The sequence below is a fragment of the Phyllobates terribilis genome, unplaced genomic scaffold (assembly GCF_046119375.1).
Source record: "Phyllobates terribilis strain yellow unplaced genomic scaffold, ASM4611937v1 Scaffold_1__5_contigs__length_1240528914, whole genome shotgun sequence".
In the NCBI taxonomy this organism is placed as follows: domain Eukaryota; kingdom Metazoa; phylum Chordata; class Amphibia; order Anura; family Dendrobatidae; genus Phyllobates; species Phyllobates terribilis.
Genome location: NW_027362761.1, coordinates 796,920,287 through 796,935,531, shown reverse-complemented (window position 1 = coordinate 796,935,531; position 15,245 = coordinate 796,920,287). Strand labels below are relative to the sequence as shown.

The window sequence follows — 15,245 nt, the reverse complement described above, 5'->3', positions numbered from 1 at the left end:
TTTCTGTCAGGGAGATGCAGAAACGCTCAGGAAAAATCCGGACCATTTCTGCATTGTGGGCACATAGCCTTAAGGTTTCTAAAGACCTTTCTAAAAACTTTTAATTTGTGTCTAACTTTTTTATAGGTGATAATGCACACTAAACAGTGTGTCCCTCTGTATCTTGTCCCTGATTGTGTATGGAATATGCCTAAATCTACTGTAGGTTCCTGATTATCCCTACCCTGTGTTTGTGACTGATTGGCTTTTCTTTAGGTCCAATTATCTCCTTTATGTTCTCTCCTAATCAGCATCTTATTCCAGCAGCCTCTTGATCAAGTCTTTTATGAAACTCCAGTCTTGATGAATTCCCCCTATGTGATTTGCACTAAACATTGTTGCTTCTCTCAGATATCTGCTTTACAGTTTGCTAACCAGAAATGGAAAAAATGTCAGAGAGCAGACAAAAATTTACAAAAAAAAATCTCTCCTTTGACTACTGTTTTGTAGTTTACATTGGTCTAGGTCCTTTGGCAGGGATTAGTAATGTCAACCATTATGGTGGTTACATAAAAGGGGTTGTCTGGGATTTCAAGAAATTAAGCTAATACAATGAAATATAATTAAATAAAAAACGAATTAAGGTTAGGTACACATTGCGTCTATGCCAAGCGCCAGACACATACACTCAAGAGGTATTCACCGAATAATGGCCACTATTAGGATAGATAAGGTTCCATAATAGAAAAAAACCATATACCACATGGTATACATTTCTTTGCAGTAGCCCTCTGTGTAGGAAAATACAGTCTGCTAAACTTTTGTATAAAGTGAAACAAACAGTATGCAGGCGTCTACCTGCCCGACAGAGGCCTAAAGATCTGAAAGAAAGATTTTGGCCTCTGTTTGGTGAATGGCAGTCTATGCTAACGTTAAAGTATACATAGGGAACAGCTCCCAAGATATGATGTAGGCTAAGTGCACAGACACAGTGTGTACCTACAGTGATGCTTGAAAGTTTGTGAACTCTTCAGAATTTTCTATATTTGTGCATAAATTTGATCTAAAACCACATCAGATTATCACAAAAGTCCAAAGTAGAAAAAAGAACCAAATCAAAGAAATGAGTCAAGAATATTATACTTTAACATTTTTTAAATTAAGAAAATGATCCTATATCACATATAATATCATTTATTTTGGTCTTATCCATCTACAAAACATTGTTCCAAGGTGATCTTGAGCAAACTGCAGGTGGACAACAATGTTATTTTTGGAGAGCAGTGGCTTTCTCCTTAGAATCCTACCATGCACACCACTGTTGTTCAGTGTCCTGGTGTTGGACTCATGAATTTTAACAATAGCTAATATGAGAGAGGCTTTTAGTTATTTAAAAGTTTTCTTTTGTTCCTTTGTAACTTCATGGACTTTTACGTGCCTTGATCTTAGAGAGATCTTTGTTGCTCTACCACTCCTGGGGAGAGTAATAATGGTCTTGAATTTCTTCCATTTGTACACAATCTGTCTGATGGAGTTCAAACTTTTTAAAGATGTTTTTGAAATCTTTCCCAGTCTGATGAGTATCAACAACTCTTATTCTGAAGTCCTTAGCAATCTTTTTTTTCATGCCATGCTACACTTCCACAAATGTGTTGTGAAACTCAGACTTCAATAGATACCTGTTCTACAAATAAAACAGGTTGTCCACTCACACGTGATTGTCTTCCTGTGCCACTCCGGCTGGCTGCTGCGGTCACGGTACTGGAGCACGGCGATCTGGGTACTGGTCAGACCCGACTGAGGGCGCGCGACAGTCTTTGTCAAGTGTGGGGGTTAATAATAAAAAAGTTTGTGACACCAGTTGGGATATTCGAACTGGTATTGCCGGGCACTGATGAATAGAGATGAGCGGTGTTCGACTCGAACTGTTCGCCAATCTCAAATTCGAGCTGTTTAACCTCCGCTAGAGACTACAATTACGAGGAACCCCACGCCAATTTTTTTTTTAATAAATCCTTTATTTTAACACTAAATGACAAGAACAGTAACCAACACTCTCACTGTACTTATTATATAAGTGACTGACATGTTTCTATCTATCTAATCTATGTGTGATGCTCTATTCTTTCTGTTCTAAATTGTCGGGTACTGATGTATGCCGCTGATGAATTGCCGGCCGGCTTTTTTAAAGAGACGGGTGCATGAAAACACTAATGCTCTATTCCATTCTATTCTATTCTATTCTATTCTGAGCAGTTTGTCAGCTTTTGGACACCTTTGAAGGTGTTTTCTATGTGTTTTATATGTGTTTCTATGTGTTTTTGTTTGCCTGCCATTGGTTTTAACGGTGTTCGATGGTGTTCGACGAACCCGAACACTACGGGGGTGGCTCAACACTACTGATGAAGGCCCCTGGGAGTTAGGTGGTAATGAGCAGTGCCAGATGATTAACTCTTCCCAACAAGGGCCGGCTCCCAGGGGAGTTGGAGCAAGAATGGCACAGCAGAGAATAATCATCTTGAGACAGGGTAATAACCAGTTTGTACCTTTTACTGAAGTTCTGCAAACAGTTCCAGAAGATTCCATAAAATTCACATACAGGGTTTTGGTCAGACCTGCATGGTGAGAGCTCAGTTTCTCTGCTGTAGTGTAGCCTTCCTGCAGCTAATTATTCCTCTGGTAAAAGACTCCTTGAATCCCAGGGATCCAGAATAGACAGGTACTGGATCCGTGATCCCTTCCAGCGAGCAGGCAGCTGAAATCCTATGGAAAACACTTACTTTCTCTTACAGCAGTGTCCCTGATTCTATGTGCTGCTGAGCTCCTGGGCAAAACACTTTACTGCTCATTATGTGAAGACCAAGCAGTCTCTCAGTTTCACCACGGACTCATGCAGCTTGTCCTTGAAGAGAGCAAAATTCTTCATCCAAACCTCCATGTTGCTACATCTCCTCACATCTTCACTGCTCCACTGAAGCACACTACACTTCAAAAGCACCTCCTCTCCTATGAAGGACTGTGCACAACTTCCTGGTTTAGGCAAAAGTGCACAGTCCTTCAATAAGGGATCGGGTAACAATGTGTGGATGCAATTATAACAGCAGAGAAACCAGCTCTCACCATAGCTGGCAATACAGATAATTTATATTACACATGCAGGCATTTTGTGGTGCTATAGACATGGGTGCCACAATTCCATTGGTTGAAAATACTAGACTCTAATTTATGCTGGCTGCATAGCGTCATCGGGTCTATATCAGACCCGGTGACCCTATGCTCGTCACAGTGTACCCTTCAGACAGGCAGAGTAGGGAGAACTGCAGCTGAGTGAGGGAAAGAATTGGCGGTTTATTAGTGAGGTATTAGATCAGATGTATATACAGTACAGACCAAAAGTTGGGTCACACCTTCTCATTTAAAGATTTTTCTGTATTTTCATGACTTTGAAAATTGTACATTCACACCGAAGGCATCAAAACTATGAATTAACACATGTGGAATTATATACTTAACAAAAAAGTGTGAAATAACTGAAAATATGTCTTATATTCTAGGTTCTTCAAAGTAGCCACCTTTTGCTTTGATGACTGCTTTGCACACTCTTGGCATTCTCTTGATGAGTTTCGAGAGGTAGTCACCGGAAATGGTTTTCACTTCACAGGTGCGCCCTGTCAGATTTAATAAGTGGGATTTCTTGCCTTATAAATGGGGTTGGGACCATCAGTTGTGTTGTGCAGAAGTCAGGTGGATACACAGCTGATAGTCCTACTGAATAGACAGTTAGAATTTGAATTATGGCAAGAAAAAAGCAGCTAAGTAAAGAAAAACGAGTGGCCATCATTACTTTAAGAAATGAAGGTCAGTCAGTCTGAAAAATTGGGCAAACTTTGAAAGTGTCCCCAAGTGCAGTTGCAAAAACCATCAAGCGCTACAAAGAAACTGGCTCACATGAGGACCGCCCCAGGAAAGGAAGACTAAGAGTCAGCTCTGCTTCTGAGGATAAGTTTATCCGAGTCACCAGCCTCAGAAATCGCAGGTTAACAGCAGCTCAGATTAGAGACCAGGTCAATACCACACAGAGTTCTAGCAGCAGACACATCTCTACAACAACTGTTAAGAGGAGACTTTGTGAAGCAGGCCTTCATGGTAAAATAGCTGCTAGGAAACCACTGCTAAGGACAGACAACAATCAGAAGATACTTGTTTGGGCTAAAGAACACAAGGAATGGACATTAGACCAGTGGAAATCTGTGCTTTGGTCTGATGAGTCCAAATTTGAGATCTTTGGTTCCAACCACCGTGTCTTTGTACGACGCAGAAAAGGTGAACGGATGGACTCTACATGCCTGGTTCCCACCGTGAAGCATGGAGGAGGAGGTGTGATTGACGCGCCCCCTGGGCCATGCTGTTAGGGATACCCGGAGCCGGATCAGATGGGGGTTGTAGTCTCCGAGTGGCTGTGACCCGGTCCGTGCCCAGGGTGTCAAACTCAGTGTGCGGCAGTCCTTGCAGATGTTCTTAGTGTCGACTACGCCATCCGTTGATTTGCGGTCAAAAGGCCGCCGCTGCAGGATGGTCCGCTGAGGCTGGTGGTGTGTGTGCAGCTGTGGTAGTATAACCCCCAACGGGAGGGGTATAGCCTCAGGGGGTCAGACGTGGAGGATGGTGGTTATGAAGGTGCAGCAAGGAGACTCAGAGGCATGAAATGCAGTTTCAGGGTTTTACTCACTGGTGTTGCTCGGGTCACTCTGTACAGCAGTGACCACCTAAGCCGTGCTGCGTCCACCAGGTGCGGGACTCGGTCAACTCCCGGGCAATTCTGGAGCGTGGTCCTGAGCTCCTTTCTGACTCTCCCCTCCTCTGGCCGTTCCCACCAGGGATCCACTTATGTCCGGCTCCCTCGGGTCTCTTGTTGGTCAAGCCTCCTCTGGGCTCCCTGACCCTATGCTCGGTGTGCCTTTCTAGTGGATTTGGTGAGGGTCGTGGCAGATCCTGCCCACAACCTCCGGTTCCTGGCTAAGGTTTGCTTTGGCCTCCGCCAGCTTGGGATCCGGTACCCTTTTGCCGACCCTTCACCCTTTTGTCCTTATTCTGGGATCTTGGGGTCCCCTCTCGTCCTGCGCCTCTGGGTCCCTCTTCCTTCTCCTCTCCTGGAGTTACTGCTGACTCACAGACTGACTGACTGACTGACCCTGTCCTAAGATGGTGCCCACCTTATATACTCCCTCTATGTGTGAGCTCAGGTGACCAGCACCCAATGAGCTCCTACATTTACCCAGACTACTCCCCCTATCTGCCCCTACACTACTGGGATGTTCCACCCCCCTCCCACTCCAGCCAGGGACAGACGCTGTCGTACCTGCACATAAACTGGTGGGAGTACCGTCGTTCTGTCCCCCGGAAATGGGATGTATGTAGTGCATGCAGCCTACTAGCTCAGTTCCACACTCCATCCTTACCCGGGAGTGGAATACTACACCTCTGGCTTGAGGTGTAATACCCCTGTAGCAGCCGAGTCCTCAGGGTGCTACATGATGGTGTGGGGGTGCTTTGCTGGTGACAGTGTTGGGGATTTATTGAAAATTGAAGGCATACTGAACCAGCATGGCTACCACAGCATCTTGCAGCGGCATGCTATTCCATCCAGTTTGCGTTTAGTTGGACCATCATTTATTTTTCAACAGGACAATGACCCCAAACACACCTCCAGGCTGTGTAAGGGCTATTTGACCAAGAGGGAGAGTGATGGGGTGCTATGCCAGATGACCTGGCCTCCACAGTCACCAGACCTGAACCCAATCGAGATGGTTTGGGGTGAGCTGGACCGCAGAGTGAAGGCAAAAGGGCCAACAAGTGCTAAGCATCTCTGGGAACTCCTTCAAGATTGTTGGAAGACCATTTCCGGTGACTACCTCTTGAAGCTCATCAAGAGAATGCCAAGAGTGTGCAAAGCAGTCATCAAAGCAAAAGGTGGCTACTTTGAAGAACGTAGAATATAAGACATATTTTCAGCTGTTTCACACTTTTTTGTTAAGTATATAATTCCACATGTGTTAATTCATAGTTTTGATGCCTTCAGTGTGAATGTACAATTTTCACAGTCATGAAAATACAGAAAAATCTTTAAATGAGAAGGTGTGTCCAAACTTTTGTTCTGTACTGTATATATTTATATATATATATATATATATATATATATATATATATATATATATATATATATATAGAGCTGTGGAGTACCTAACAGTCCATCTAAGGACTAATCCCGCTGCATATATTATGATATTACAGTATAAGGTAATAATACCTGGCTGAATTGGTGTAATACGATATCCATACAGCGATAGCTCACCCGTAAATGAATTTCAGATAAGAGAGGTAATATTGTAGAATATAGAGTCTATTTGAATTGGCCTATTATTAAGGAGTGGGTCTCCTATACTGTTACTGCATATGCACCAAGTTCAAGGGCTGCCAAAATTAGGATGCACTCTCATATACATTTGAAGAGACGTAGTGGAGGGCCTCAGTTAAAAATGTATTTTCTATTTTTAAGGAGTGGGTCTCCAAGAATAGTAATGCTCAAGCACTTTGTGTATGGGCTGAAAAACATTGACCACTGGGGGTATACATATCTATTATATATGAAGTTAGAGGTAGGCCTCTAAAAATAGTTTCTACGCAAATTATAAACAACACCTTTAAAAAAATTATGTGGTCGTTGCATGATGGTCATCCTGGTGATATGGTGGTGGAGCATAAGGAGAAGGAGGAGAGCGACATAAAATAGAAGAAATTGTGAAGCGCATACCCATGTCTGGGTGTGAAGGGTTGCATGGGAACAGATCCCCCCCACAAAAACACTGGATTTCAGTTTATGTTCCGATGCTATTATCCGGTGGTGTTGAGAAGCCCTTGTTCATTTTGATAAGAGTCAGCCGGTCATCATTTTCAATTGACATGCGGATGTGCCTATCAGTTATATCAGCTATAATGCCCCTGGTGACACTAAAAACCATCCCTGACAAAACACTAGCGGCCAGGACCTCCAAGGCGTAGAGACAGTTCATGCCACGTGTCCAGCTTGGATACCCAATAGTTGTAAGGGATAGAATAATCATGGAGGATGCTGGTACGGTGGCCAAGGTAGTCCTTCAGCATCTTCCAAAACTTTTCCCTTCTTATCAGAGTACCCCGCGTATCAAGGTCTGGGCGCTGGGAGGGTCTGATAAAACTGTCCCAGACCTTTGACAGTATTCCCCTGCCTCTGCCGCATCTGGTTTGTGTCTCCCTCGTCCAAGAAACTGTGACCTCTGCCGCCAACGATGTCAGATGGGAATTTGTTTAATAATTCTTCAACAAGGGCCTTCTGGTACTGCAACATTTTATTAGACCTCTCTGGAACGCTTGGTCCACTCCCATCTCATCCGCTCTCTCTCAGTTAAGACTCTTCTCGAGTCTCGAATTGGCACTACTCCCTGCTGTATCTCCTGGATCTCTCTGCCACATTTGACACTGTGGATTACTAGCTCTTTCTTACCATCCTCTAGTCTATAGGCCTCAAGGACACAGTTCTCTCCTTGTTCTCCTCCTCATTCTCTCTCCTCAGGTCATCCACGCTGAACAGATGGTATGAATGTGGTGTGGGTAGTACCGTCTGTAGCGCAGGAAATCAGCTCCGGTTCCTCCTCCTCCTCATTATCACCCACTCCGTGTTGAAATGAGATGAGGCTGGGCTGTGTAGCATCACCCTGTATAGTTCCTTGCTCCGCCTGCAATGTCTCCTATTTAATTGTGAGCAGCGAGCGTTTCAGTAGACAGAGAAGTGGGATGGTGACGCTAATTATGGTGTCATCGCCGCTCACCATCATGGTGGAGTCCTCAAAGTTTTGGAGGACGGCACAGATGTCAGACATCCATGCCCACTCATCTGCTCTTATGTGCGGAGGCTCACCTGAATTCTGATGGGCGTGTTGAAGCTGGTACTCAACAACTGTCCTCTGTTGCTTACAAATCCTTCCTGACATCTGCAATGTTGATTTCCAATGCGTGCTCACATCGCACACCAGTCGGTGACCTGGAAGCTGCAAACGCTGCTGAAGCCCTGTCAGGGCGGCAAAAGCTGTAGCTGACTTTCTGAAATGGGCACATACGCGGCGTACTTTCACAAGCAGTTCAGGCAGATCTGGGTAGGTTTTGAGAAACCACTGAACCACTAAGTTGAGCACATGGGCCAGGCATGGTACATGTGCGAGGTTGCCAAGCCTCAGAGCCTCCACCAGGTTCCGGCCATTGTCACACACGATCATGTCTGGTTGTAGGTTCAGAGGTTAGAGCCACAGATCTGCCTGCTCTGTTACGGCTTTCAACAACTCTGCAGCAGTGTGCGGTTTGTCATCTAAGCATATTATCTTCAGCACAGCCTGTTGCCACTTGGCCGAGGCAATGCTGCAGTGCTTCCAGCTTGCAACTGATGTGGTCATTTCCGAGATGAAGGCTGAAGAGGAGGAGGAGGTGCAGGAGCTGTAGAATGTGGGGGCAACCCTGATTGACCCAGGGCCCACAATCCTCTGCGTCTGGAGAACGTGTTCTGTCCCAGGGTCCGACTGGGTCTGGCTTTCACAATATTAACCCAGTGAGCCGTCAGTGAGATGTACCATTCCTGGCCACAAGCACTTGTCCACGTATCCATGATTAGGTGGTCCTTCCTAGTAACTGCGGTGGTCAGGGTAAGTGTAATGTTCTGGGACCCGTGCTTGTATAAAGCGGGGATGGCACACCAGAAGAAATAGTGGTGGCTGGGGACAAGTACTGAGGGAAAGCTGCCACCATGAGGTTGCAGAAAGCTTCCTCCTCCACAAGCCTAAAAGGCAAAATTTCTAGTGCAAGCAGTTGAGAAATGTGTCCGTTTAGTATTGTGGCCTGTTTTGCGTAGTTGCGCTTGTGTTCCAAGGATTACGAGTGCTTTGTTGTCATGTGCCTGAGCATGCTGGCATGGAAGATGTTGCAAATGGCCATTTTTGAGTTAACTGGACAGTCTTTAAAAAAGAGCCAGACTTAGGAAGACCTAGCAGCTGAACTGGCAACTTTCCTGGTATTGGTGTTTTGGGGAACAGTTGCCCACCTTGTGTCTGTGGCCACCCTACTGCTTCTTCCTGCCTGTTGTGGTGCTACGCCTCCCTCCCCCTCTTCTCTGCTGTCCTCACTATGCATGTCACCTTACCAGGTTTGGTCAGTGACTTCATTGTCCACCACCTTGCCTTACACTTCCGCACCCTGGTCCTCCTCCTGACTTTCTGTCAATTGTGTCTCATCATCATTCACCTCTTGCGAAAGAAATTGCACTTTCCCACCGTCACTCTCGTGTTACCATGGCTGCTGAAATATTTGGGCATCGCTACAAGTGATCTCTTGTTGCCCCAGTTGAAGCAGACTGAGCGAGAGGCCAGAATCTATAAATGGAAAGATGAACAAAACAGCTCTTTGGTGTGTCCAAGTGTGGGATCAGTTATCTCCGGGCACTCGGCATGGTGGGAGGAAGGAAGATCAGGGTGAGGAATATGCCGAATCCAAGTAAAAAAAATCTCCCGGATCCGCACATTCCTCAAGCAAGAATCTGCAAAAACAATTATGCATGCCCTCATCATCTCCCACCTCAACTACTGCAACCTCCTGCTCTGTGGCCTCTCTTCTAACACTCTTGCACCCCTTCAATCTATCCTAAACTCTGCTGCCCAACTAGTCCACCTGTCCCCCCACTATTCCCCAGCCTCTCCTCTCTGTCAGTCCCTTCACTAGCTCCCCATTACCCAGAGACTCCAGTTCAAAACCCTAACCTTGGCATGCAAAGCCATCCACAACCTGTCTCCTTCATACATATGTGACCTAGTCTCCCAGTAGTTACCTGCACGCAACCTCCTATCCTCACAATATCTCCTTCTCTACTCCCCTCTTGTCTCCTCTTCCCACAATCGCATACATGATTTCTCCCGTGCATCCCCCTACTTGGGAACTCTCTACCCCAACATATCAGGCTCTTGCCTACCTTGGAAACCTTCAAAAGGAACCTGAAGACCTACCTCTTTCGACAAGCCTACAACCTGCAGCAACCCTCACTCCATCATACCACTGCACGACCAGCTCTACCCTCATCTACTGTATCCTCACCCATCCCTTCTAGACTGTGAGACCTCGCGGGCAGGGACCTCTCTCCTCCTGTACCAGTCGCCATCACGTTTTTGTTTAAGATTATTGTAATTATTGTTTTTGCTATGTATACCCCTTTTTCACATATAAGGCGCTATAATAATTAATAATAATGTGGCTCAGACTCACGGCTACTGAGACTGGACTTTGTGGAACAGGGTGGTGGTGGTGGTGGTGGCAAACTGACTGGATGTGACTCGCCTCCTGGGCCGCGGGGCACTCGAGACAGGGCCTCTGTACGATGCTGGGGGGTAGTAGTGGTGGAAACCCGGTCCCGTGGCTCAGGGTGGTCAGACCAAATGGCGGTCTATCAATCAGTGCTTTGAATGTCCGACTACGCCACCCGTGGATTGCGGTCAGGGATAACCGCCGCTGCAAGGCAGACCGATAAGGCTGGTGTTGGTGTGCAGCACAGGGGTAGGATAACTCCCCACGGGAGGAGCGTAGCCTCAGGGCAGCATGTAGGGAGGATGGGAGTGATGGTACAGGCGCAGCAGTAATCACACAGAGTCCAATGATGCAGTCCAGGGTCTTTTACTCACAGTTGTTATCCAGGTCACTTCTGTCAGCAAGGACTGCCCGAGCCGTGCTACGCTCACCAGGTGAGGGGCTCGATCAACCTCCAGGTAATTTAGAAGCGCTTCACAGGACCCCCTTAATGTGTCCTTTCTCTGGCCTCTCATACCCCACCAGTGACCTCACTTCTGTCCAGCTGCATCAGACCTTGTCGGGTTAACGTGCCGGCCATTTTCCCTGGGCCCTATGTGGTGCCTTCCTAGCAGGTTTAGCAGGGGGCTGCACCAATGAATGGTCGCAACCTCCGGTTCTTGGCTGAGTGTAGTTTCTCCTCCACCAATTTAGGGATCCGGTTCCCCTTCTGCGGCCTGACCCCTCCACTCAGGTGGTGAATTCGGGCGTTCAGTGGTTACTGACTGTTCTGCACCCCTGGGGTCCCTCCTTCCTCCGTGTTCCTGGAGCCTCCCTGCTCCCCTTCTTTCTTCCCTCAGGCTCCGGCCTCTGTGCTAGGCCTGCCCAGGGAGCAGAGCCCATGCAGTAGCTCTGCTCCCTGCCTTCTCCTCTCACAGAACTCTCTCCTAAGATGGCCCCCACCTTTTTATACTCCTCTCTCTGTGCATCCAGGAACTGCTTCCTCTCTGCTCCTGCACTACTGGGTTCCCCCTGTTCTGGGTCTTCCCTCCCACTCCAGCCAGGGACATGGTCTGTCGTGCTCGCTGCTGGGAGCACCGTCGAGCTGTCCCCCGGAAATGTGGTGTAATGCATGCAGCTGTCAGGGTCCTGATCCACACTCCATCCTTACCTGGAAGTGAGATACCACACCTCTAACTGAGATGCGATACCTCTGTAGCAACCGAGCCCTCAGGGTGCTACAGATGCATTTTCTGCTATCCAACCAACAACCTTTTCACACTGCTCTGGCTTCAATAGTGGTGTTCCGTGGCCCCCTACAAAGTGGGACAGGAAGGTAGGGCGACATGATGTGGGTGCTTGTTGCGCTCCCTCAGCAGGCACAGTTTCATCTTGCCCACGGCCTCGGTCTCTGCATGCACCATCACCACCACCATTACGTACACTTCCCCGTCCCTTGCTATGAGCCTTGCCCATTTTAAATGGAGTTTAATATTTGTCACGTTGCCAAAAACGTCTGTATTATTACCACAGTAATATAGGATCACGTCTGATGACCACGGTTTTAGGCAGGGACCTGGGATGTAGAGATGCTTCCAGGGGTCTTCGCCATGCTATTCCCATGTGTCTGATCATGTCTCACACACCACATGACCAGATAAGGTAGTAAAATGTTAAAATTACATTTACTGGTGAGTGTATTTTTCACCGTTGAAAGCAATGCAAAAGTGCAAAAACGCATCAAAATTGCTATGTGTGAACATAGGCCAAGGTGTGGAGGAGCATTTTTGTTTTTGGTTATTTATTTTGCCTTATATACAAGTCATTACCCTGGAAAGAATGTTCCTTAACATTTTTTTCCAGGAAAATCCATTTTGGCTTTGTTCTTGTATGTTTTATTGTCAGTCCATAAAAGTGGCGTAATAATATGACATCATTGTTCACAGCAGTGACCTGGGAGTCAGAGATGCTTCCAGGGGTCTTCCCCATGCTGTTCCCATGTCATTGGAGCACTGTTCCCATCGATGTGGGCAATTTTTAGGCCCCCTGCAGACCTCCGGGGGGGGCCGCCTGAAAAATGCTCGAGTTTCACACAGACTTATGTTGGGCTTTACGATTTACTCGAGCACCCGAGCATTACGATTTGCTCAATCCAAGCAACGAGCATCCGAGCATTTTATTGCTCGCTCATCACTACTAATTACTTTTCTCAGCTCCCTAATGGCCAAATGACCTGGGTTTTAAATGGGACCCTATCCCATTGCTGTGGACCTGAACAATAATGTCTTGAAGGTTCCTAATCTGTGCAGAGTTGTTCATTTTTAAAGTACCGTTTGGCATAGACCCAGCTTGTTTCCCGACTATGATTTTCCATCTGCTGTTAAAGATCTCTACTGCGAAATAACTCCTCCTGCCTCTTGGAGTCCTCTATGTGTCGGTGGCACAAACGTTAAAAAGGTGAAAACCAGAATTCCATTATATCCCCTTCTCTGTTTACTCAACACCAAATCCGTAGCAAACCAGTGGGTCCACATCTTTTCAGATTGGCCTCATGCTACAGTATCAGCGAAGATCTATCAGGCCTCATTCAGATGTCCGTTTTTCACTTATATGTTCTATCTGTGGTCTTTAGAAATATCATGGAGACATGTCCATATCTGATCTGAGTCAAGGATGAAAATTACCCATAAAAGTCTATGGGTCTAATCACAGACAGCATGCAGATGGCATAAGTGTGCTATCCATGTGCTGTCTGTAATTAATATTGCAATTAATAGGAGAAGCTTTATCATTTATTTATTTTTTCATATGTGAAAATGACTGATAAAACACTGATGGAAAAACCATAGAAAACTGACCAAACATTGATAAAAATGGGATCTAAAACACTTATGAAACTCAGACCGTTATTTGCGCACGTGAAAAATAATGGACGTCTGAACAAGGGCTTACAGTGACACCTTAGGCATTCGCCTATGGGCCTCCATAGATACTAAGCCCTCAGGCACTGTCTGATTTCCTGATCACTCAGTCTGTCATGCTCATATTTATAGGTGCTACAAATAGGATTAAAGAAGCTCCACTACATTTGTCTTTACGGTTATCAAATCAACCAGGAAATTAGGTTAAAAGCCTTGTAATGTCAAGGCAAGATGTTAAAATTTTTATGGCGCAAACACACTGAAAGAAACCAGAAATGGATTCAGAAAGCATTTCTGACAAACCCATATAAACTTAATATGACAAGTGGAGCAGATGTTATGCAAGGTACTTGTGATTGCATCTCTCCCCGAAGTCCTCGTTTAACGCATGGCTTAACCATATTAAATTTTTATTGACTAAATTGTCTTGGTCTTTCAACCCTTTTCGTGCCAGAGGGCATTTACATCTCCAACAATCAACGCAACAGCTAAACTGTTAACATTCCCATTTTCATTCCAAATATTAACAGCTAACTTTAACATTAGTTTGAAAAAAATCTAAATGTATTAATTAAATTTAAAAACAGAGTCAAAAAGGAAAACTATACGCCATTTCTTAACAAAATAGTAAAATTGTCAGTAAATTAATAAAATAGATTTTAATGATCTTACATTATTAGGGTGTACATTCAAATAAAGATTGCCATAAATATACAGAATAACCCCTGATGCTAGCAAAAGTCCAGTAGTAGAGATATTAATACAAAACTGTGCACAAAGAAATAGCCGTAGAAATGCTCCATACGCTAATTTTTATATATTTAAAACATATATTTATGTATATAAATATGTGTGTATATATATATATATTTATATACATTTAAAACATTTATATTTGTGCATATGTATATACATATGTGTATATACATATATATATATATATATATATATATATAAAAACCTTATACATATATATAAATATACGTACATACATATGCGGATGTTTGGATATATATGTGAACACACAAATATTACAATAATTACATTGTGGAAATTTGCTAAAATAAAGCAAAATAATCTTAAATATGCTCTAATAGTTCATGCTTATAGCATTTGTAATAAAATGTCTTACCTTTCAAGCCAGTCAAGAGAATAATTGAAAAGTAGTAGAAAAATATTTCAATTTTCCTAATACTGTAAAAAATCATTTCTTCTGCTGCAGCAACCAAGTTGGGGGTGAACAAACACAAACAAGCGTGATTTCAGGATCCACACAAGAACATGAATCCAATAGAGAATGAAAATCAAGGTCGTCTTAAGACACCAGACACAGGTGAAATGATAATTTTGAAATGTATCTCAAACCATACAGGTGAATGGAAAAAAATCAATCTGCTCTGCTTTCACAGAGACTGCATGTGTGTTTCTTCCATGAGCAGAAGATTCACAGGGAAAAGTACCCGTTCATGTGATACAGAGAATGCAGCCCCAGGGGATAAACATGGGAAACAGTAAGAGGATAGTTCAAAAGAGATTGAGGCAGAACAACGGCGTGTAACCTGCATTCTTTACACGCCAGCCAGAATTTACCATAGGGAGATGTCCAGATGTCATGAGCAATCCACCTAGACCATGTATGATCACGAATGACTGTAACTAGAAATCTGAATTTACAGAAAATAGTCCAGAACTTGCCTCTTGTCCTTGATTTACTAGGGGTAATTAGTAGGTCCGGGATTATAGGTCCTTTAAGCACTTTTACTAATGTACATACTCTGTACCGCAGGCTATAAGAAAATTTGTATGGAGCTTAAATGAAGAGTTTAATTGTGAAATGTCATAGAGTGCTCTATGTTATATCCAGTTATAAAAACTGGATTATTTTCTTCCAGGAACAGCAACACTTCAGATTAGTATTGAACTCAGCTCCAATCACATGAATAAGGCTGCGTGCCCACTATGCGTTTTTCAAGTGTTTTTTAAGCGGAATTT

At 44.6% G+C, this 15,245-nt stretch overlaps 1 protein-coding gene across 1 annotated transcript in view; it reads right to left on the bottom strand.

Moving 5' to 3' along the window:
• CHRNA6 (cholinergic receptor nicotinic alpha 6 subunit) overlaps positions 1-14,847 on the bottom strand; it is a 111,676-nt gene extending 96,829 nt beyond the window's left edge. Inside the window, exon 1 of the mRNA XM_073637067.1 lies at positions 14,386-14,847. Within this exon, the coding sequence (XP_073493168.1) occupies positions 14,386-14,461 (76 nt within the window). The 5' untranslated portion in view covers positions 14,462-14,847. The remainder of the gene's footprint in view (positions 1-14,385) is intronic.
• Between the last annotated feature and the right edge of the window lie 398 nt (positions 14,848-15,245).